At 36.2% G+C, this 22,331-nt stretch overlaps 1 protein-coding gene across 3 annotated transcripts; it reads left to right on the forward strand.

Moving 5' to 3' along the window:
• Positions 1 to 4,081: 4,081 nt before the first annotated feature.
• On the forward strand, positions 4,082 to 22,186 carry LOC124631688 (guanine nucleotide-binding protein G(q) subunit alpha). 3 transcript variants are annotated; one of them, XM_047166228.1, is made up of 10 exons: positions 4,082 to 4,375; positions 4,843 to 5,049; positions 9,686 to 9,870; positions 10,541 to 10,695; positions 11,454 to 11,582; positions 13,076 to 13,111; positions 13,560 to 13,689; positions 14,993 to 15,146; positions 17,444 to 17,551; positions 19,844 to 22,186. In XM_047166228.1, exons 2-10 carry the CDS (start codon positions 4,932 to 4,934, stop codon positions 19,924 to 19,926), a joined length of 1,098 nt encoding a protein of 365 aa, XP_047022184.1. In that variant the 5' UTR covers positions 4,082 to 4,375; positions 4,843 to 4,931; the 3' UTR covers positions 19,927 to 22,186. The 3 variants fall into 3 exon arrangements, with proteins under 3 accessions (XP_047022184.1, XP_047022186.1, XP_047022185.1); XM_047166229.1 differs by lacking the exon at positions 4,082 to 4,375 and adding an exon at positions 4,576 to 4,772; XM_047166230.1 differs by lacking the exon at positions 13,076 to 13,111 and having other exon boundaries at positions 4,084 to 4,375.
• The last annotated feature ends 145 nt before the right edge of the window (positions 22,187 to 22,331 follow it).

The following is a 22,331-nucleotide window of genomic DNA, read 5'->3' on the forward strand; positions in this document are numbered from 1 at the left end:
CAGGGGGTATCCCCGTTGCTGTGTCTATCGGTTTCTGCTCGAGGTTCATCAGTGTGTAGGGTACTGCTAATGATCGGGACTTCAAATCTGCTCGCCAAAATACCTGGTGCCACCGAAGGAACTACTATGAGATTAACTCCCTTTCCTGAATTGAGATGACTGAGGACCTACGGTATAAGGTAAGGTGGCGGTAATACCCATGCTAGCGGGTAAGTCAAAACTTGAGAAAAAATGCATCGTGGAACCCCGCTTTCGGGTCCTTCAGATCTAGGGGCACGTAGTACACAACTATGTGTCCCTGGGCTCGCTTCGAGGCAAATAGGTCCACTGCTGATACAAGATGCCACTCCGGTGGAGGTTTGTGTCGGGAGAGATGGTCTGCCTGACTGTTGAATAGGGCTGGTATATGATTCACGACGTGATAGATTTGATACAGCTCAAGATAACTGAATACTCTGTACGTCAAGTTCGGTAGGCTCCTTGATCGGGTGCCACCTTGATTTCTTAGATATGACACCACAGTCCCATTTCTGCATTGAAAAATGGCTGTTGATCTCTTTAGCAACTTGCCGTGATTTTCCAGTTAATACTGCAAGCATCTCTTTCAGATCGCAGTGAAAGCCTTTTTCTCTCTCGTTCCATGAACCCATTACGGGAGTTCCGTTCAGTTGTGCCCCCATCCTACATCGGAGGCGTCCGTGGTTATAAGGTGACAGGGAAGTGGCGAATGAATATCCAAGGTTTGGTGGCAGCTGACCAGCCACCACTTTAGATCTGCTAAGGTATCTGCTGGTAGGTTCAACATTGCTATACTCCATTCACCGAGCCGTGAGCCCACAATGTAACCAAAGAATGACACTTTTTCAAAATGGTGGGTATAACCCGACCGATGACAAAAACGTCACATTTTTATGTAAAATGTTCTTAGTATCTGTGGTCTTCAATTAAGTAGGGTTCTATGTATGACAGTCAAGACTTCTAGGTTCATTTTACATGTAAACGATTTACTACATATTTCATTAAAATTAAGAAAATAATTTACGGCATTTATTATACATATTTGATTTCAATTAAGTTTGAAAAGATTGCATAAGTTCCACAGACATCGTTCTAAAATATCATTTCTAATGTTGTCAGTATATTACTTTCGTAGTTATTTTTATAAAATATGATCATTACTTCAATCGTGACTTATAAGAACCCTTTTTATGGTTTGTTCACCGTTTGGCTCACGGTTCCATGAATAGGGTAGGTATAGATTGCTGTTCAACACTGCATTGAGGATAGTGAGGAGAGCCCGGTAATGCAGTCTGCCGTATGGAACAACGAAAACTTGCGAAGTTTAAAAGTCCTATCAAGCTATGCAGGTCTTCTAAGTTTGTCGTGCTGTTTGTCACGTAGTGCGTTTTGTCATTATCTTGTTGATAATGCTTGCGATTTATTCACTTGCCATCCAAAACATGGTGCAAATGGTCCCAAAGTAGGCAAATATATCTTGGTGAGCCACCAGAAAATCGAGATACACAATTATAAGTAACCCTTGAGTTTTCAAAGTTTGAGCCACCCAAATTGGTCACTGTGGCGAAGGTCTTGGGTGCCGTGCTTAAGCCAAATGGTAGGCACGTAATCTGAAGCAGTCTTCTTCTGTATACTAGTCGAAGAACATATCTGTGACCTTCGGCTACCGGAAGGTAGAAGTAAGCCTGGGCGAGATCCACTTGCACAGCCATTCGTCTTTCTGAAGAAACTCTAGCACCCGAAAAACATTTATTAAACTGAAGGGTTCCGTAATTATGAACTTGTTGAGAACCTTGAGATTGAGTATTGGACGGTTCTTTCCGTCGCCTTTTGGGCACAAGAAACATATTGGAAAGAAAGCTGGCAGAATTTGCAGCTATCAATAGAACTTTTTGTTTTATCATTTGGGATATGACGACATCCATCTCTTTGGACTCTCTGGTCAAATCTGGCATTATCTATCAAAGGTGGCTTTTGGCCAATGGTATGCGATACCCAGTTATTATTTTTAACAAGAAAGGCGGAGCTCCCATTTCTTTCCATTGGTCTTGATATAATGTTAGGCAACCCGCCTGGAAAGTCATAACTTACGTGCCTTGTTGGACGCATCAAAGTCCGCCTGCGGTCCTGGACGCTTTCTGTTTCCTCTGTTGGACATGGTTCCTATTGTAATTTACTCGTGATATCCCAAGGGAGCTTTTAGAGTTTTGCGTCACACGCCATTCAGCGTGAGTGTGATTACCATTTCCCTTCGAGGGAAGGTTATAATGGCGACTCTTCGAAAGTCGATCCAAAAAGCCACCCTGCGAGGGTAGATTGCAATGATGGTACGACCCGCAACATGCATGATTGGTACCCTGCGAGGGTCCGTGATAATGAGCCGACCCCTGCGGGGGATGGCTAGTATACTTACTGGTCCCTGCTTTGTAATGATGCTGCTACTCGCAACATGCAAGATTGGTACCCTGCGCGGGTCCGTGATAATGAACCGACCCCTGCGGGGGTGGCTAGTATACTTACTGGTCCCTGCTTTGTAATGATGCTGCGACTCGCAAAATGCAAGATTGGTACCCTGCGCGGGTCCGTGATAATGAACCGACCCCTGCGGGGGGTGGCTAGTATACTTACTGGCAGTCCTAGGCGGAGCGTACCAAGTCTTTCAAGGCCGAAAACCATCACACGCCGTGATAATGAGCCGACCCCTACGGGGGGTGGCTAACAGACTTACTGGCAGTCCGAGGGGAGCGTACCAAGTCTTTCAAGGCCGAAAACCATCACACGCCGTGATAATGAGCCGACCCCCATGGGGGGTGGCTAACAGACTTACTGGCAGTCCGAGGGGAGCGTACCAAGTCTTTCAAGGCCGAAAACCATCACACGCCGTGATAATGAGCCGACCCCCATGGGGGGTGGCTAACAGACTTACTGGCAGTCCGAGGGGAGCGTACCAAGTCTTTCAAGGCCGAAAAGCTTTCTTGACACCACCAGCCCTCTTCAAGTGCGGTAGTGACCAGTCCGAACTAAGGAGATGCTGGTTGGACCGCACCTCACACCATTCTTTTTTGTCAAAAAGTTGAACGCCTTGCAGGATTGAACTAGGGCCACAGGTGCCTTAGGAACTTCGGGCTTGCTTTCTTTTCCATAGTCACGTGCACGGGCTGTGGTAGCTTTATTATTTACCGCATCCGTATTTGCTTTATAAGTCACTCATTCTGAAAACAAATTACTGAAAAAAAAAGTACACGGAAGAAACTCGTGACAAAAAAGGGGTAGATGTACAAAATATTAACACTTGATTTCGCAAAATCGAATATCGAACGGTAAAACCGTTAACAAATTGTATAAAATATTATAAACTCACCTGTGTTCTGCGAGAGCACTGAGTTTATTTTTCAACGAAATACTACAGCGGTTGGTTAGACCAACCTTCTCGGGCGGAAAACAAGACGCCAATGACGAACTGTGGCCGCCGAGAACACTCGTCGCCTCCTGCCTGGTGGGGAGTGAAACTGGTCGGTGTGCGAGAGAGATGCAAGATATGGGGTAGAAAAGGACAAAGATAAAAGCGGAAAACACGTAGGTGCCTATCTCAAACTAGTAAGCTTCAAATAACGGTCAAGAATTTAATAGAGATATTTTAAAATATCTTCTTACTAAATCCGGTAAAGTCAACAATAGATTAAAATACTTGCGAAACTTATTTCATGGCATAAGTATTATATACCATTTCGTTACATGCTCATTACTGAACGTGAAACCAACAAAAATTGCCAAGATTCAAGAATCATAAAATGGTTGCACATCGACATATTGCAATGGCAACATTATTAAAAAGTCTGACATCACGTTTCAAAGCTCTATGGGCATAATCACAGACAAAATATATTTTTTTTATATGCCCAAGGCTACGACCTTCAGCTTAAGTAATAAAATTTTATGCAAATAAAATAAATTGAAATTAACAAATAAATTAATAACTAAACAAAATAGAGTAAAATAATGTTTTAAAACATTAGTCAATCGAGGAAATAAATTAGGTGACAATTGAGTTGACAGAATCTGTCAACCAGTTTGACGAATATGAAAATTAGATTGATATTCATTTTCAAGATATAAAATTTATTGAAACTTGATCAAAATTGATAACTTAACAAATTTTAGCAACTTTCAATCCAATTTTAGTCTATTATTTTTTATTTGCTAATACACGAACAACGCACGCGCAGAACACCCATCGCCCAAAAATCTCCGAGCGCCATATTGAGAGGCAGACGTTGTATGACTTGAGTGATTAATCGTGGTTAGTGCAATAATTTGAAGTGGAATACTCGATCTTGCCCTATGGATATACTCTCGGGTACGTAATAAGTGGAAAAGTGCATTTACAGGATGTTAATACTCACCCAATAAGCTCTGGGAAATCACATCGTAACCTAGACATAGGCCGTTCTAGTTATCAGTAGATTACCTAGGTATCATCAATTCACTGTTTGCTCACAGTTTTAATCTTATTAATAACACGTGTGTGGAATAGCCATAGGTTTCTTGAATCTAGTTACATTAACAAGATTATGCGATCGCTTCGCAAGGTTCCACGCTCGTATATAAACGGATTTCGATGTGTTTATGTCGGCAGTTGACAGAAGCGTTTATGTATATGACCGATCATAAGTCACCACACCCAGTGACCGGATTGTCGGTTTTAGTATTTGATCGTTTTTATTTCGAATGATTGTTCGCGCGTCGTCGCGTCTGTGCGTGTTTTGTGATATTAGTGTGGTGTGTTAACGTGATACAGTGAGTGTAATAATATGTAATTTCTAGGAGTGGTGTGCCTCGGTTGAAAGGCCTGCCGGAAGGACAAGGCTCCACACAAGAGGAAGAAGGACTGCGGCACTCCGCTCTTGGGCATCATGGAGTGCTGCATGTCGGAGGAGGCGAAGGAGCAAAAACGAATAAATCAAGAAATCGAGAGGCAGTTGCGAAAGGACAAACGAGATGCTCGTCGCGAACTCAAATTGCTGCTGCTTGGTGAGTGCTTATTATTAACAGGAAATAATTGTCATTCCCAATTGCAGGAAAAACTATTTTTGGCCTGAAAGTTTCATTGTGTCAAGTCTTTATTGTAGTTATATAGTCCATCCAGCAAAATTTTGTGCCAGCACCATTTTATTCTATAGTTGACTCCCTAGATGCCCTATATTAGTATGAGGTCAATTCTAGTACATGAGGAATGACTTTAAATAGATAATGATGCTATTGGTTCAGAGCTGTGAGTCAGATGAACTGTACCAAAGTTCACACCTGATCAGTAGGTGAAGTCGGTGAGCAATAGCTACTTATTTTAGGTTAGGTTGTCAAGTACCAATGTTTTGTGTAACAAGTGCACCTGTACTTGGTAGATACACTTGTCTTCCTGTTAAATCATTGTATACCTTACGTACATTAATTTATATTTGTAGCCTAATTTGTACGGGTACAAAGTGTATTTGTCTGAAGGTATCTTATCAGTAAACTTTAAATGGTCATGAAGAAGATATGTAGATAACTAGATTACTCTCAGTTACATGTGAAACAAATATAATTAATTTATGAATAGCTAGGATTACTGTGTTATTGCAACCAGCACAACTCCCAGGAATGGTGTGAAAAGCTTACTACTTTTGCTTTTAATGTTCCGTTAGTAACTTGCGTCCGTTAGTAATTAGTAACTATGTAAACGATTATAGCACAAATCTGCTCTTTATCAAAGTAATATTTTATTTAATTCATACCATTAACACTAGATAGGTACTACATCTAGAATTGAAGATATTGTGTTCCAAAAAATTTTTACAAAGTGTATAATGCCTAGTTTTAACTAAGTATGGAGAAATGGCATTGTCTAAATTCTTGTCTATTTTTACCATCCAACATTAAGAAACATTGACATTCTCAAACCAGTTTTTTTCTACTAGGAATACTTTTAGGTATAAAGTTACACAAATGCGTTCATAACAAAAATAACTAAAAACTAGAACAATGACTAGAGTCAATTTAATTAATATAAAATAAATTGATATATTTTTCATTATTATCTCTTAATATTTATCTCAAATGCTATTACAATCTTTCAATGAATATTAAAAATTAAAAAATTATGCTAATTATTATTCACTATAATATTGTGAACATTCAATGTACATGTAGCAGCATTTACAACATTCTAATTTCAAACATAGGTTTTTTTTAATTGGTGTCAATATTCAAAATAGGTTGATTATATTCCATCAACGGGCTCATTATGCCAACAGGATACACCAACCAATAACTCTAATATCAAGCATGAATGTAGATATTTGATAAAATTCCAATTTTCTTATCATCATGAATCATGTTGTGTACTCAGTTTTTTTTCTAGCATATTGCATACTAAACTTGTTCCAGTTTTGACTGCATTATGTATTTTTTCACCAAAATCATTATTCATGAGACAAATATGAAAGAACATTGTCACACCATTATAATTAAAAAAATTAGGATGTATACTCTTAAAAGAATATGTCCTTGTGTAAGTGCCTTGGCCTGAATTGGCCTGATGAGAAAGTTATAAAGGCCTATTTTGGGGTATTCTTTAAAGACAATAATCCTAAAACCAAAACAAAAATTAAAACATTTGGGCCATAAAAAAAAAAAAAAACAGTTTAAAAATATGTACCAGTAAAAGTCATTTCTGCTTCTATGGTTAAAAACAAAATAGCATGTTGATATTATAGCATAGCTAATTTGGCTTACATCAAAATGTCAATTAATTGCAATAGCATTAGCAAATAAAGTAAAGTGTAATTTATTCAAAGACTCAAAATTGGCTAAGTGCAAGGTCAATTTTACACAGGGCACCCTGCCTGTCCTCAAAATGTGCTTTCTGGGAAAAATATGTGTTTAGACACACTAATTAGCAACCAATTCTGCTTATTTGGTTTGAAGTACTTTGGGTTCAATAGTGATACAAAAACTAAAAAAAAAAGTTGTCTCAAGAAATATTTCTTCAGTATTTTGTCTAGCTCACACGGATGAAATAAATACCAACAAAAATTTACCCCTCAGATTCCAAAAAAACTGCAGTTTTAATATTTATAGTATTCAACACAAATTCTGTTCTGCTGTTAAAATTCACTTGACAGTAGGTATTATTTGTTCTGCTCTTTATTTAGATTACCACCCTTTGGATAATATAATAACGTTTTTAAAGATAAAATAATAGATATCCCCTGAGAAGTGGAACAATTATTATCAACAGTCCAGTCAGTAACTATAGTCAAAAAAATCAATGAAAAAACTTTCTACTATTATAACTGCAATTGCGATTTATGTATGAATGCATAAAATTTAATGGTAATGACCAATGTGGTTAACCTGATTTAAAATTCTATTATATTTTTTTTACTATGTGCCACTATTACAGGAAGACTGACACTTCATTACCATTTAAATACATAAATACAATTATTAAGAATATAAACGGTGTAACTAAAATTCCCAAAAAAAAAATGCAAGTGTGGGTCACAATGTCTGATAATAAAAAATATGCAAAGCTCAGGAGATGATCAGAAAATGATAAACTGGTTTTCTGATTTTCATTCACATAAGATTTCAATATCAATCTTAGAACATAATATGTAATATTTATTAGGTAGTAGTTTCCAAAAAATACTATAGGTACCTACTTCATTCTGCAGATATAAAATTAAAATGTAAGTAAAAAAATATTCTATCTGATTAGCCTAAAACTTTCACAAATATGGTAAAAAAATAAAACAGTCTTTTACACAAAAGAACTGCATGTATGGTCATCTTTTTTCTGGTCATCGGATGACCACTCCAGTTGGTTGGACAGCTGCGGTTACAGCAAGAAATCATGTCAGAGTTTTACTAAAACACACCTGTACTCTTCTCTTTCTCTAGTCTTTGCGTACCTACCAGGGTCTTTTTAATTCTTACGTATAATATCACAGCCTTGCCTCTATGACACAGTCTCAACTGTTAACGTGTTATGTGCCTTTGAAGAGAGAGGAAGTAGTAATGACCTAGCTGGATACAGCGGACGACAGCGCTAAACTTAACCTTCGGTAGACCCGTGCGGCTGTTACTAAGTCAACCTCCTCTTTTATTCATTTCTAAAGGTATCTTAGAAAAAGGACCAAAAAATATTGTATGAATGAATATGACAAAAAAACATACTAAGTCATTTTTTATGTAGGAAAACTTATTTAACATTAGATTAGTCTTTAGACTTCTACCTTTAAGACTGCTACCTTGAAGGGCATAGGGCTAAGACAAGGAATGTCACTAAAGTCTAAATTATTAATGGCCATATTCTCATTTTACAGTTTATATTTTTTATGAACACTTCAAACAGCTTAAAATAGGCATAGTTAAATATACTCAAATTTAAAAATAATGCACAGTGCAGAAAACGTCACAGAAAATAAGAGGCCCAAGCTGTGGGCAGAATAACCTACACAGCTGATGAAAATTTTGGGTTTCTATAAAGGTAGTAAAAATATGGCTCTGATAAATCTTAAAGTTCTCATGATTTGTCGAGAGCTAGTTGCTAAAAGGCCTTTCAAGTGATTCAGGCAGAATAGGCAAACAAATAAAAAAAAAACTATATAGATGTAACTTATTCTGATCTTGTAAAAAGTGATGGATCTATCTATATCCTTCTATAAAAAAAAGATAAGTTATAATCACAGTCATTTTCAAATCACAATCACCCATCCATAATTAATGAGGAGACCTAATCTTAATTTTATTTTTTCTGCAAGACAATTATTTTCATGATATTTTATTCTGTGGAATTACCTTTTAGCAAAGAATAGGATTTACCCTACTGCCAAGATGTTGTATTGCATTGCTCAAATGATAAATGTCATACAAAAGTACATGATACACATTATCCTCTTATGCATTCAGATAATAGTTTTAGATCAATCTATGTACTTACTTATAGAAAAGTATGAACCAGGAAAACCTTTGCTCCATATAACTACTGGTCATGTGCTAAATACACAAATTGTACAAATTCAGCAGTATTATACTTAGAACTAAATTCGGACAGCATTTTCGGGGTCGGCTGTGCCCTACTAGCGCCGCAACTGTCATGTGACACCCATAATCTTGCACGCGATGTAGAAACCGTGATAGCTTCGGCTCGTAATAAAATAATCTAATTAAGCACTGAGTCAAATACGAATAGTACCAGTAATATCCTCGCATGTACCTACGGTCAAGGAAGCCACTGATGTAATTTTAAATTGAACAATTACCTAAATGCTACATGACTCATTTTGGAACATGGCGTTCTGACTACAATCAGTACAATCTATTTTGATGTTAGGCGGATTTTCTCGTATGATATATAAATCCTCTGATAAAATAGTGAATTTTTAGCATCTGGATTGGAAAATAAAGTATTTACACAAAAATAAGACCATTAAACCACACTCTGTAATGTACTAACATTACAAAGCGTAGTACGAAAACTGCAACAATTTTTTGCTGGATGCGGCTAGGAAGTCTTGTTTTCTGTCGAGTGTACCTGTCGGCGAAGAAAGGGCCAGGTCATCTCCTCAGCTTCCTTCGTCTATGATATCAAATGAATAATATAGTTATTTCCATATGACAGGTACTGGCGAGTCAGGCAAGTCGACGTTCATCAAGCAGATGAGAATTATCCATGGCTCCGGCTACAGCGACGATGATAAAAGGGGATTTATCAAGCTCGTCTACCAAAATATATTCATGGCAATGCAGAGTATGATACGCGCTATGGAACTACTATCTATACAATATGGAAATCCGTCCAACTCAGTGAGTATCACTATTGATAAACAAATACAATTTTAAAATTTGGACGCACAAAAATAAAAATATCAGGGCTTTATTTATTTAATTTCACATCGTCAACTCTGAAGTTAGAATGCTTCTGAGTTACCAGTCACTCGGTATATAGGCAATTATGGACTTACATTCGTAGTAACCTGTGCCTATATCAACTTACAAATAACCACCACGCAACTTCACTCATAAGTAGATCATCGACTTGTAATTCTAACGTGAATTCAATGTTAACTTGATAGGTGAAGTTGTGGACTGCTGGCACGCGATTAACGACCCTAGGATTTGTGATTTTTGGGTTCAGTGACGATATTTCTGTCTGTAGGTAGTGTAGCTCAAAATAAATACGACAAACAATGGGATGCCAATTAAAATTAGCTGACCATGATTTGATGGACGTATATAGAAATTACATAATTTTATTTCCAATAATATATTAGCAAGCCATGGATGTAGGCTGTAATAACAACAATCTCTACAACTAACATACGTTATAAAATAATCCCAGTAATGTATACAGTAGTAATGCATACATTTATAAAATAATCCCATTGTCCTGATGACTAATCATGTGTATGGGTATTTACGGTAAATAATATAAACATGAAACTATTTTATAATGGTGAAAACTAAACAATTCCAGGAAAAGGCGGAGCTGATATCATCGATCGACTTTGAGAGTGTGACAACATTTGAGAGTCCCTACGTTGAAGCCATCAAGGCGTTGTGGGCCGACGCCGGCATACAGGAGTGCTACGATCGCAGGCGAGAATACCAGCTTACCGACTCCGCCAAATAGTAAGTATTATTATAAAAACTCCACTTACAACATAAAATAACTATTGTGACATATGTGCCAACTAGTTCCATAATAAGGAATAATGTTTACAATCTAGCATTATGATTAGTAATTGAATACCATACCCATGGTACACGGTATTAGTATTGTATCAATTCCTATAATAGCATCACAATGAATAATCACGTGTAGGTAATTATCTCACTAAAATATAATTTCCTATAAAGTCTGTAGCATGATGATTCATGGTGATATCTGCAAATCCCAGTTACAGGAAACTAAATAGCCGGGAATGTCGAATAAAACCACGAAAGATTGCCTCTTATGTGGAATATGATGTCATAATCCATATAAATAACATTATTAAAATAAGCTAGCAGTATTAGAACGTTCACCTCTCGCCATTATCCACACGAGGCAAGATCTTGTCTCTTGTAAATATTATACAAGGCTACGCGTGTTACTCTTGGCAATAAATAAAGCTGGTCTTCCTAGAAAAAATAATAATTAGGTATCTTACTACCGTCGGCCGACAATAAGTGTTTTTATTTACTTAATTCACAAATGAGGTTTTGTAATTTATTTAACATCAAAACGAAGCGATGGCATGAACTTTTGAAATGAAAAGTCTGTTACAATTTCGTCAAAATCGAGTCCGAGAATCATATAGTGACTGTCTCCATAAGTCCTTCTGCATTGGTGTAAGTACAAAACCATGTTAGTTGGAACCCACACTGAGAAAAAAATATTTCTATAGCTACTTGCAGGAGATTGACCGCGTGGCGGCACCAAATTACTTACCAACCGAACAGGACATACTGCGTGTAAGAGTCCCAACAACGGGCATTATAGAATACCCATTTGACCTGGAAGAAATACGATTTAGGTAAAACTATAACATGTAAAGGCTGTGCATGTCTCGCTTCACAGGTGCATGGTACACGGGACTATACCGTCTCTCTTACTGTTTCTATGTCTTCTTGCAACTTTATTATATAAGTGGCCTGTGTACGTGTGTAACAGGATATCATATGTGCATGTGTGCGTACTGGCTGTTAGTGCTGCATGATATACATTTCAGCTATTTAAGTGATTTGGCAAGAATCGAAAAAGACGATTACCTCCCGACCGAGCAGGATATCTTGCGCGCTCGTCAGCCGACCACCGGCATCCTTGAGTACCCTTTCGATCTTGACGGAATCGTGTTTAGGTATGTTCAAAACCACAGGATTGTTTTGGTGCGATTGAAGAACTATAGTAGTGTCCCGACAGCTATTTCCCTTTCAATACTGACGTAGGTAATTGTGAATTGTACGATGTACATTCCGTATTAACGCTATGAAACAATGAGTCACTTTTACCTTAGCAACCTTTACAGTAAATAGAAAACCTTGTTAGAGTTCTTTCCATAAAGCTCAAGGTGTGGTTTTGATATACTAATGAACTACGGTCGGCCCTGCTTGATACTTTTTGCTTGTGTTATGTTTGTCCGAAAATGTTCTTGATATTGAAATGCACTATATTGCATATCCGGTTTTATATTTTACGCTTATGAGCACAATGCTTGGCTTATTGCTTGGTCTTTCGGTGTCGGGTACAGCATATACTTTGTGGTATAATATTGTCTTACATTTTGCCTCTGATATTTATTATCATTCATTGTCATATCGAATATATGGTGGTGGTTGCAGAATCATGAATTTAGAAAGCTAGCTCCCAATGTGAGCACGTGAACATCACGTGTAGTACACTTTTATATTCAGTAATGATTTTGGTCTCTATTAAACAATTTATGGACCGCAAAACATTAGCGAATGATAAAACAGAACTAGTCCAATAATGATTTCTATAATTAGCTTGTCTGGGATATTCCAAGAAAGTCACAAATGAATAATTACTTTACAAGTAATAGATATAACTACAAAGTTGCTTTAATGCTGAAATACTTAACATAGTAGGTATTGCTCAGCTTATGAATCCGGTATTAGGGTTTTCTCACCCACACAATGACTTACCAGCCAAAGTTCACATTGGGAATAATTACGAAAATATTTTGTTCAGAATTCTTACAACTGCATTAAACCTCATACCTCATATCGCTAGGTGACAAATTGCCAGTAAATTCTATGGTTAGATTGTTCTACTCAAATGTTGAGCGATGAGCCTGAAACATTTGTCCCCCAGCGAATATGTGGCATAATCATCATTATTGCCATTCAGATATCTAGGATATAGGCTCAAAACCATCATTGATAAGCGATGCAACTGCTGTGCCCACCGCTGAGACCCAATATTATTGAACACTGCACAACATACTATTTTGTGGAGATATCTCTTCAAAAGATCCTTGCACTAAATCATCTTAAAATTAAATTCTAGCATGTTTGGCGTGTCGAAGATGCAAGTTTTTATTAGGTCAGAACTATTGATAGCTTTTATGTTTCTTTCACATTCACTGCTTTCATATTTTTTGTATTTGTGAAATTTGCTATTCACTATTGCTTGTCTAACATTCAAATTCTCTACTAATTACCCTTATTTTAATTGTTTCAATCTCCTTCGCGATTCGTGTGTTTATTCCTTCAATTGTTAATTTGAACTGCGAATTGTGTATTTTCTTTTTTTTTTTAATTTTAATTGTACAGAAAGCAGCATATTCAGCATAAAATTTTTCATGACCCCATATTACTATTTTTTTCAAATTCGCTAATATTAATTTGAACCACGAATAGCAGAGGGGCCACATAATATCTATGTTTTAACACATCCTGCACTTAATAACATGTTTTTTTTTTATATGCCGGCTTATACATTTATCAAATACGAATAATGTCTAATAATTTATTTGAACATTTTATAACAGAATGGTCGACGTCGGCGGACAAAGATCCGAGCGAAGGAAGTGGATTCACTGTTTCGAAAATGTGACCTCAATCATATTCTTAGTAGCTCTTAGTGAATATGATCAAATTTTGTTCGAATCGGAAAACGAGGTGAGTACCTATAACACTGTTTGTAATATTTGTCAACGTAGCTGTAGGTGTACTCTGTTAGGTCCCCAGTATGTTAGGTCGTGATAACTTAATAACGGATTTTGATACGGTTTTCAAGTAGATAAAATTATTCATATTGCTTTCGACAATCATACATAATTGTCATGCTAATCCACGCCCACACACGGTCAATTGGAACTGATCCAATCGGCAGAGCCATTGGGATTGGACGATAGGAAGGATCATGTATTCCCAGAAATTTTAGTGTCTGTAAATTGTACAGACTCCCAACTGTACTGTACTCCCAACTGGGTCGCTAGTTTGGTAGAAATATAAGGTGAATATAATTGACGGCTCTCCTTATATATTTCTTTTTGGCGTTGGAAATAAGCGGCAGACTTTTACTGTATACGACCCACTCTGGAGCACATTATGTACCAAGGCCGCGGTAACTATTTTCGATTATCCAGTTAAATCACTGCAGTGAAAACTGATGGAAGTTTTCAGTATATATCCTCATCAGCACATGCAAATTATGGTAATTATCTATTTAGGGTACGCTTATACTAAAAGGTTTAACATTTACATCCATGAGTTTCCTTTCCCGGTGGGTGTTGACCTTTGAACTGTCAGGAAAAACCCATCTATCAGAAATTTCCATTCTCCATACAAAAATGATTTTTGTTCTTCATAAATGCTAGGTGAACTTTCAATGTCCTTTAGAATGCACGTGCAATGACGTATAATTCAGCTGCTTCATTTATTTTAGTCTACGGGTCTTCCCATAAACGTCATTGTACCAGTATTTTATAGACTCAATTTACTACATTTAGATTCTAGATTAATAATTTTGTAATCAACATAGAACAAGCTAACAATATTCAATGCTGGTGATCAGAATACTTACTGATCCGGATAAATAGTCGAAAACCGTCTATAAATAGTTTGAAAATGTTATACGGCTCTAACACTCAAAATATTTTTTTCAAATCGGACCATCGAATTAGCACGTTCCGGCAAACAAAAACAAACTTCATCTTTATAATATTACTAGCGACCTGCTCCTGCTTCGCACGGGATAACAGTATTTCCCCACTATTTAATGTATGTTATTATATATACATATAAACAATCCTCTTTAATCACCCTGTCTATTAAAAAAAAACCGCATGAAAATCGGTTGCGTAGTTTTGAAGATTTAAGCGTACATAGGGACAGAAAAGGCGACTTTTTTATACTATGGCTGATTGAAGGGTGATTTCTTTTAAGTATAAACTACATATCGTATTCAACATCTTTACAGAATCGGATGGAGGAGTCGAAGGCATTGTTCAAGACGATTATCACGTATCCATGGTTCCAGCATTCGTCTGTAATTCTGTTCCTTAACAAGAAGGATTTGCTCGAAGAGAAGATCATGTACTCTCATCTCGTCGACTACTTCCCTGAATACGACGGTATGTACATAGCTTTATTGTAGTTTTTAAAAAGTGACAGGTTTTTGGGTAAATGATTATACAAGGTGAAGAATTGGTAATAAGTACAAAAATAGTCGTGAACACCCTCGGAAATCAATGTGTCAAAATGGTGAATTGTTCAATTGCTTTCTTTTTATATTAAAAAGTGATTATTTCATTAAAATTATACATGAGTTGGGCAGAACTGAAATTCTTTTGAAGATGTGAAAGTATGATGACGATATTATTCCAAATGAGACATGGTTTGATTAACACCTTGTATGGCAATAAATGATAACGCCGTCGTGTCTGATATAAAATGTGCAATGATTCAGCTAAAATACTCATTGAATAATGTTCACAGACTATATAATTGTTAATTACACCTATTCATAATCCATATAATGATAGTCTACCGGTATCTTTTATCTTTTTATATGAGATTAGATTTTTATCGAACTCAATTTATTACTTCCAAAAACTATTAAGACTCATATATTTTCTTTGTAAATCTGCATTTAATTTCTAAATTATTTCTTCATTCTATTCAAATCGATTAGCGACTTAAAATAATGAGCACTTGCCTGTGTCGATGAGTTTCAACACGCTTTTATTAGGCCAGCCTGGGGCCCGATTCTCCTAAGTTAATAATGTCAAAATCGAATAGAAATCGAATCGCAATATGATCGCAATAGCAGTTTTAACCATATCGGGCATTCTGCTACTAATAAAAGACCAATCGTATTCGATTGACATTTGATTGGTGTGCGATTGGTCTGCTATTTTGGTAATTTTGGTCTATACGGTAGTTTGCTGTACAATCATTTTGCAATCGTAAATCATTTGCAGACAAAATGATTCATTATTGAATGACAGAAAAGGATAAAAACGTTTATTTCAAAGAAAAAATAGCGGAATGCCACATACGCTTCAATCGTAATCGAGTCGGGATCGGATCTCAGTCGAATCGAGTCGAACGTCAATCGAATGTTGCTTAAGTAAAATTAGGAGAATCGGGCCCCTGTTTGTAACTACATAGTGTAATACGAGTTAACTAATTTAACCATCTTCCAAGGATCGTAGCGTCATAAATTAGTAGCTGACTACATTCTAGTTTGATGACAATACAAACATTCTAGTTTGATGTCAATACAATAAGGTACTGTCGAACTGGTCCAATAATGGAGCCGGAAGATAGGCACTTCATGATGGAACATCGAATCATAACCGTGTTTGGTCTTTATAGTAAAGTTTTGTGATAAACTTTGAGCACGATTAGTGACCGTATATTCAAGCGTGTTTTTAGGGTTCCGTAGCCAAAATGGCAAAAACGGAACCCTTATAGTTTCGTCATGTCCGTCTGTCCGTCTGTCCGTCTGTCCGTCTGTCACAGCCGATTTACTCGGAAACTATAAGTACTACAGTGATGAAATTTGATGGGAATATGTGTTGTATGAACCGCTACAAAAATATGACACTAAATAGTAAAAAAAAGAATTGGGGGTGGGGCCCCCCATACATGTAACTGAGGGATGAAATTTTTTTTTTTCGATGTACATACCCGTGTGGGGTATCAATGGAAAGGTCTTTTAAAATGATATAAAGTTTTCTAAAAAACATTTTTCTTAAAGTGAACGGTTTTTGAGATATCAGCTCTCAAAGTCGTAAAAAGTATGTCCCCCCCCCTCTATTTTTATAACTACGGGGTATAAAATTCTAAAAAAAAATAGAGGTGATGCATGCTAATTAACTCTTTCAACGATTTTTGGTTTGATCAAAGTATCTCTTATAGTTTTTGAGATAGGTTGATTTAACTGTAATTTACGGAACCCTTCGTGCACGAGTCCGACTCGCACTTGGCCGGTTTTTTTCTTATGTTGAAACTATTATTCTTTTTTACCAAGATCGATAACCTGTCACTAAGTAATACTAATTTATTGAAAAACTAGGTCCGAAGCAAGATGCCCCGCCGGCCTTAGATTTCATTCTGCAAAAGTATTTGAAAGAGAACCCGGATCCCGAGAGATCGTGTTACTCTCACTTCACCACTGCCACAGGTTGACAAACATTATACTGTGTGGTATATCGCTAGTTGGCTAGGCGTTTTATATGCTAGATTTGTTTACATGGACTAAATCATCTCATGCAACCAAAGGCAAGTATCCTTAGAGCTTAATGGCTGCAAATACAGACTTCCCAACAAATACCTTACGAATGAAGATCACTCCCACCCATCGTGTACAATGTACATGTTACCGTAGTGTTGCTAGACATATGCTATGTTCCCCCGAGCGCAGGTCCGCAGCGCGACGCCAACACAGCGCGCGAGTTTATACTGCGAATGTTCGTCGACCTCAACCCCGACGCCGAGAAGATCATCTACTCCCATTTCACTTGCGCGACAGGTTAGTACATGTTTGCAGGTTATTGTTTTAACAATACAGGGGGTTTTCACCAACATTTCAGTATTTGGATCTTTGGATCCGTTGGAGTACTACATTGATAGCCAGTAGTTTTCGAAATTTTTGAGTGCACTTTGGCCCGGATTCTAACAAATCGGAGCGCAGCTGAGGAGTTTACAAACATCCAATAGCATTTCTCCGCTCAACCTTTTTCAGTCCACAGTAAAACTGTTAGTGAGCCCAAACCATCTTTAAAAAAATATATTACTGGCTTTTTTGTTTTTATGACTACAAATTATTGAATATTTTATGGGCAACTCGTAAAAGTGCTAGTAAAGAATGTTAAGCCCATTTGGCCCATTGGTCGGCGTAAGGGAAGATACATTTGGTATATACCTACCTATATCAAATTATTGAAATGTTGGTGAAATATTCCCCATTAAACACATTAAAACTGTATTTTTACACATGTGTAACCATTTTAAATTGATTCTTTGTCTGAATTTAGATAATAAAACAGGAAACCTTTAATGATATCATTTTCCCCACGATAAAATGATAAAAACATAAAAAGAAACCTTGTTAGAAGTTACGCCTCGATACTGTTTCAAATCAATTAAATTTTGTCAATTTCTCATATCGTCATCACTTTACTTGGGAAATAATCTAGACTTTTTGCTAAAAGAATTTAAGTATCAAACTGACAAAATGAGGTCCCTTTTTTATATAGTAGTCATTTACTTCCAAACATTTAGCTGCTTTTGATCGGTATGATTAATGTAAATATGGTGATTCTGCAGAAGCGTCAGGTATATACAAAGTGTAATTCTAGTAGAAGCCATTTTATCAAGAAAATCAAATAAAATGTTAAACAGAATGTGTATCTCTAATTATACGCAGGTTTATGTATCGTATTTGGTTTCAAAGTTTCTGCACTTAGATTAAATGTAGGTAGGGCTATACACAATACATCCTTGTGGTCCTTGACAAAACATTTTAGCTTCCTTCAAAACTGAATCAGAACATTGCACTTGGATTTTAAGGTAAGTTGTAGTCCAATAGCTATTTTATTTTTGAGTGGTTGTTAACACTTGGCAAGTTATATTTTCTTAGTATTTCGCAAAAACACAGTATATTTTTGTGCTTATTTTATGTGTATGTATGTAAGTAGAATTTTGTAGATGGCATAGTCGTATGGCGTAACCGTAGATTTTTTGCTACCCCGAATATTTTCTGTATATTTTCCAGTAACAGAGCTTTGTTTAATTTACGGTTATGATTGTTTAATCTCACTGAAGCGGTTAACTTATATGTGTAAATGTACATGCACATTATTCCTTCCTACAATTGTATTATGATAAAATCATAATCCTTTGCTGTTGGGTAAAAAGACTACACATAGTAAAGTTCCAAATTCAGCATTATCAAATTTTGTATTGTGTATGTTTGTTTTATCCTGCATATATTGAACGAGTCTTAGCTGGGGCACTACCGTGCCCCCAGATTTCGTAATACTCGATTATGTTTTCTCCATACCGAATCATTTTGAGCATGTCTTTTTCCGTTCATAATTTGCTTTACACTTTCCACACTTTTATTTATTTTGTTTATTTTGCATGCTGCCTTGGATATTTTTAAAGACACCGAAAACATTAAGCTCGTATTCTGCGCTGTGAAGGATACTATAATGCAATCGGCTCTCAAGGAATTTAATCTAGCATGAATTATACCTGATATAAATTTAATTATATATAAAATAAATCTGTCGAATAATAAAACATATTTTTAATACTAACATGCGTATTTTATTTATTTGTCCTAAGTTTAACTTATGCTTTTAGATGTGCATGGTAAATGTTATACTTTTAACTGCTTTTAATGTTTGTGGTATATTTGTAACTACACAACATGAATCATTTAGTAATTTTGTAAAAAAAATATGCCACTATTTCATGTACTCATAAAAAAATTATGTTACTGAAACACTGATATGTACGTAAATGGACTAAAATGGTAAGTTGCTTGACTGAGTTCATAATTTGATAGGATGATGGTCAAATGAAGGCTATTTTAAAATATGTACTGGATGGTATGTACCCACCAACGAGCAATTAACACAAAATCTTTCTAGCCATGTATATTCAAACTTTTAAAGTGCAGTAATTTTGAAAACCAAACTCTTATTTAGGTTTCGACGAGGATTCTTGCATGTTAGATAAGTATAATTTAAGACATAATTTTATCATCAATATTACCTTGAAGCTATTTTGAAATGTTCAATGTTTTCAATTCCAGACACTGAAAACATCCGGTTCGTGTTCGCCGCAGTCAAAGATACAATCCTACAATCCAACCTTAAGGAGTACAACCTCGTCTAAGCGAAACCAACAAGGTCCCTGACACAAATCTGTGATTGTGTAAAACACATAATTTAAACATCATCACTTCACGTCAGAATGTGTATGTAAATTCGCGAACTGAGATCGGATGGACGAACTAATTTCAACTTAAAATGTTTAATGAGAAAATAAGGATAGATTGTAAGTCATTTAACCCGAAAACTAGAGTTGGGAGTGCGGCGATGCGCTCTCGCCGGCCGCTCTCCCTCCGACAACATTCGTTCTCGATCCGTACGGATCGTTTCACGACGCGTCAGGTTTTTTGACATGTTTTTTTATGATGAAGTTATTCACAATTTATGTATGTGTCTGTATTGGTGAATATTAAATTGTGCATTTTAAAAGTTATGGTGAGTCTTGGCCTTACCATGAGCTGCTTTTAGTCATTGTTTTAGGGGTTTTTTTTTTGTAAAGTTTGTTGCCATAATATCTTTCTACATTAGTATACATTTTATTATGTCCAGACGGATGGATTTGAACAAACTAGTCCAATGAAACGCGTGTTTAGTATCATCCTCGTGGGTCGAGACAGGACTTCCTACTAAGGTATTGATCGGGATGCTTCTGTTACTATTACGTATTTATTTTAGTTGTGGTAAGTTGTGAGGAAGCCGCGCTCGACCCAGAGCAGCGCGTGTCGTTGCCGGCACTCTCTCTACCTACCGATTAAATTCACTAGACGTAATTATAAATCGGTACCCTATTTTCTGTTAAATTGAAAGATTATAACTTTATTACTGTATTTAATATTTCGTTACTTTTGTACATTGGAATTTTTGTTACTTGAATATATGTTAATATTTAAGCTGTTTATATTTAAATATGGTGTTTTTCTACACGAATTGACTTGACGCAAAATGTTTTATGTTAACTGTAGGCTTTGTGTACGCTGTGGTCTGGTGTATTTGGTTTCTTCCTAACGTTATCCGTGTACAATGGTTCATTAATAAACAGTATAAAATATAGGAAGTTACTATGTTAGTTGTTTAAGGAATTTTTGATGCATTTGATATAAACTTTTTTTACTAGAGAAACCCTCGGATAAACAAAGCGAAACGTGGATTGTAAAAACCGAAACCGAAGTTTTTTGCACGAACGCTTTTACCAGTATGTAATATATTGTACATTTGGTCTAAATGAGCTGAGTGAATTGAGCTGACAGTTCAGTGCCAAGTTTTGCTATTGGCATACTTTTTTATCGTAACGTGAAGCACAAAATATATAACTACATTTTATAATTGTTTTCCATATTTTAGAATATTTTATTGTACCATGCTTAATTAAGAGTGTTGCTTCGTGTTATTATTTAGTTTTATTAATGTATAAGAAACCAAGTTTCGTTTTGAAGATATATAATTATTTGTATTATTTGTTGTTGTGTCTTAATTTGTCTTCTCTTCAAGTTTCTATATGGACCGCTAAGCACAAGTGACACTGTCAATAGCAAAACTCCATGATTTAATTAAGATACAGCTGTCTGATGCTCAAAGTAATGTGACGTTGAAACTTAGCGCACAATATTGGAAATTTCTATTTGATGTTACCCACTGAAGTGCAATCTGTGTATGCCGTGTACATAGAAACTATATTTCTTTTGTGCATTTGTACAGCAATATTGTGAATTAGTTCGGGACCGACGCGGTTTTGTTCATACTGTCGACGACACGGCACCTCAGTGTAAACAAATTGCTATGTACTGTACACGAATACTTCCCAATTGTACCGAGTCGCTACTAACTCGCAGCTACCGATGCTCGTCTTCTGTCCGCGTACCTATGTACATAACTACATTTTGATATGTTCGAATGTAACACTAACTATAATAGATACGGCCGTATGCTATTACTGGTTCACATTGACATTCAATGCATGAGCTTGAATTTATATTTATTTGCAGTAGTGTCAAAACAAAACAAAGCACAATGAAATGATACATTGGTGATTAGTTACATACAAGACGAGCGTCGCACGGTCGGGACTGGTGTCGTCCGAGTTAAGTGCCGCCAATTCGTATCTTCCTACGAATGGACTGAATATCGTGTACTGGTGTGTGGTTCTTACTTATTTGTTTCTACGGTTGGGCTACACAAAATATTGCTAAAACTATATTATAGTCTAACGTTGCTTTACCTTTTGCGTGAGATTGTGAGAATTTTAGCTTAAGTTCCGACTGAAGATGGATGCCTGAATGAAATATTGTAAATTATAATTTCTCATAAAATATAATTTTTTTCAGCTATACGAGTCGTTTTATTTATATTTTCCATTTTTAATTTTACCCGAGTAATGTTAAAAAACAATAAAACACTAATGGATTCTTATTGGCGTGCTTTTAGTAAATGTCATTATAAATCTATTAGTATTGACTAGATAAATGGCCATTG

The sequence above is a fragment of the Helicoverpa zea genome, chromosome 7 (genome assembly GCF_022581195.2).
Source record: "Helicoverpa zea isolate HzStark_Cry1AcR chromosome 7, ilHelZeax1.1, whole genome shotgun sequence".
Classification (NCBI taxonomy): Eukaryota; Metazoa; Arthropoda; class Insecta; order Lepidoptera; family Noctuidae; genus Helicoverpa; species Helicoverpa zea.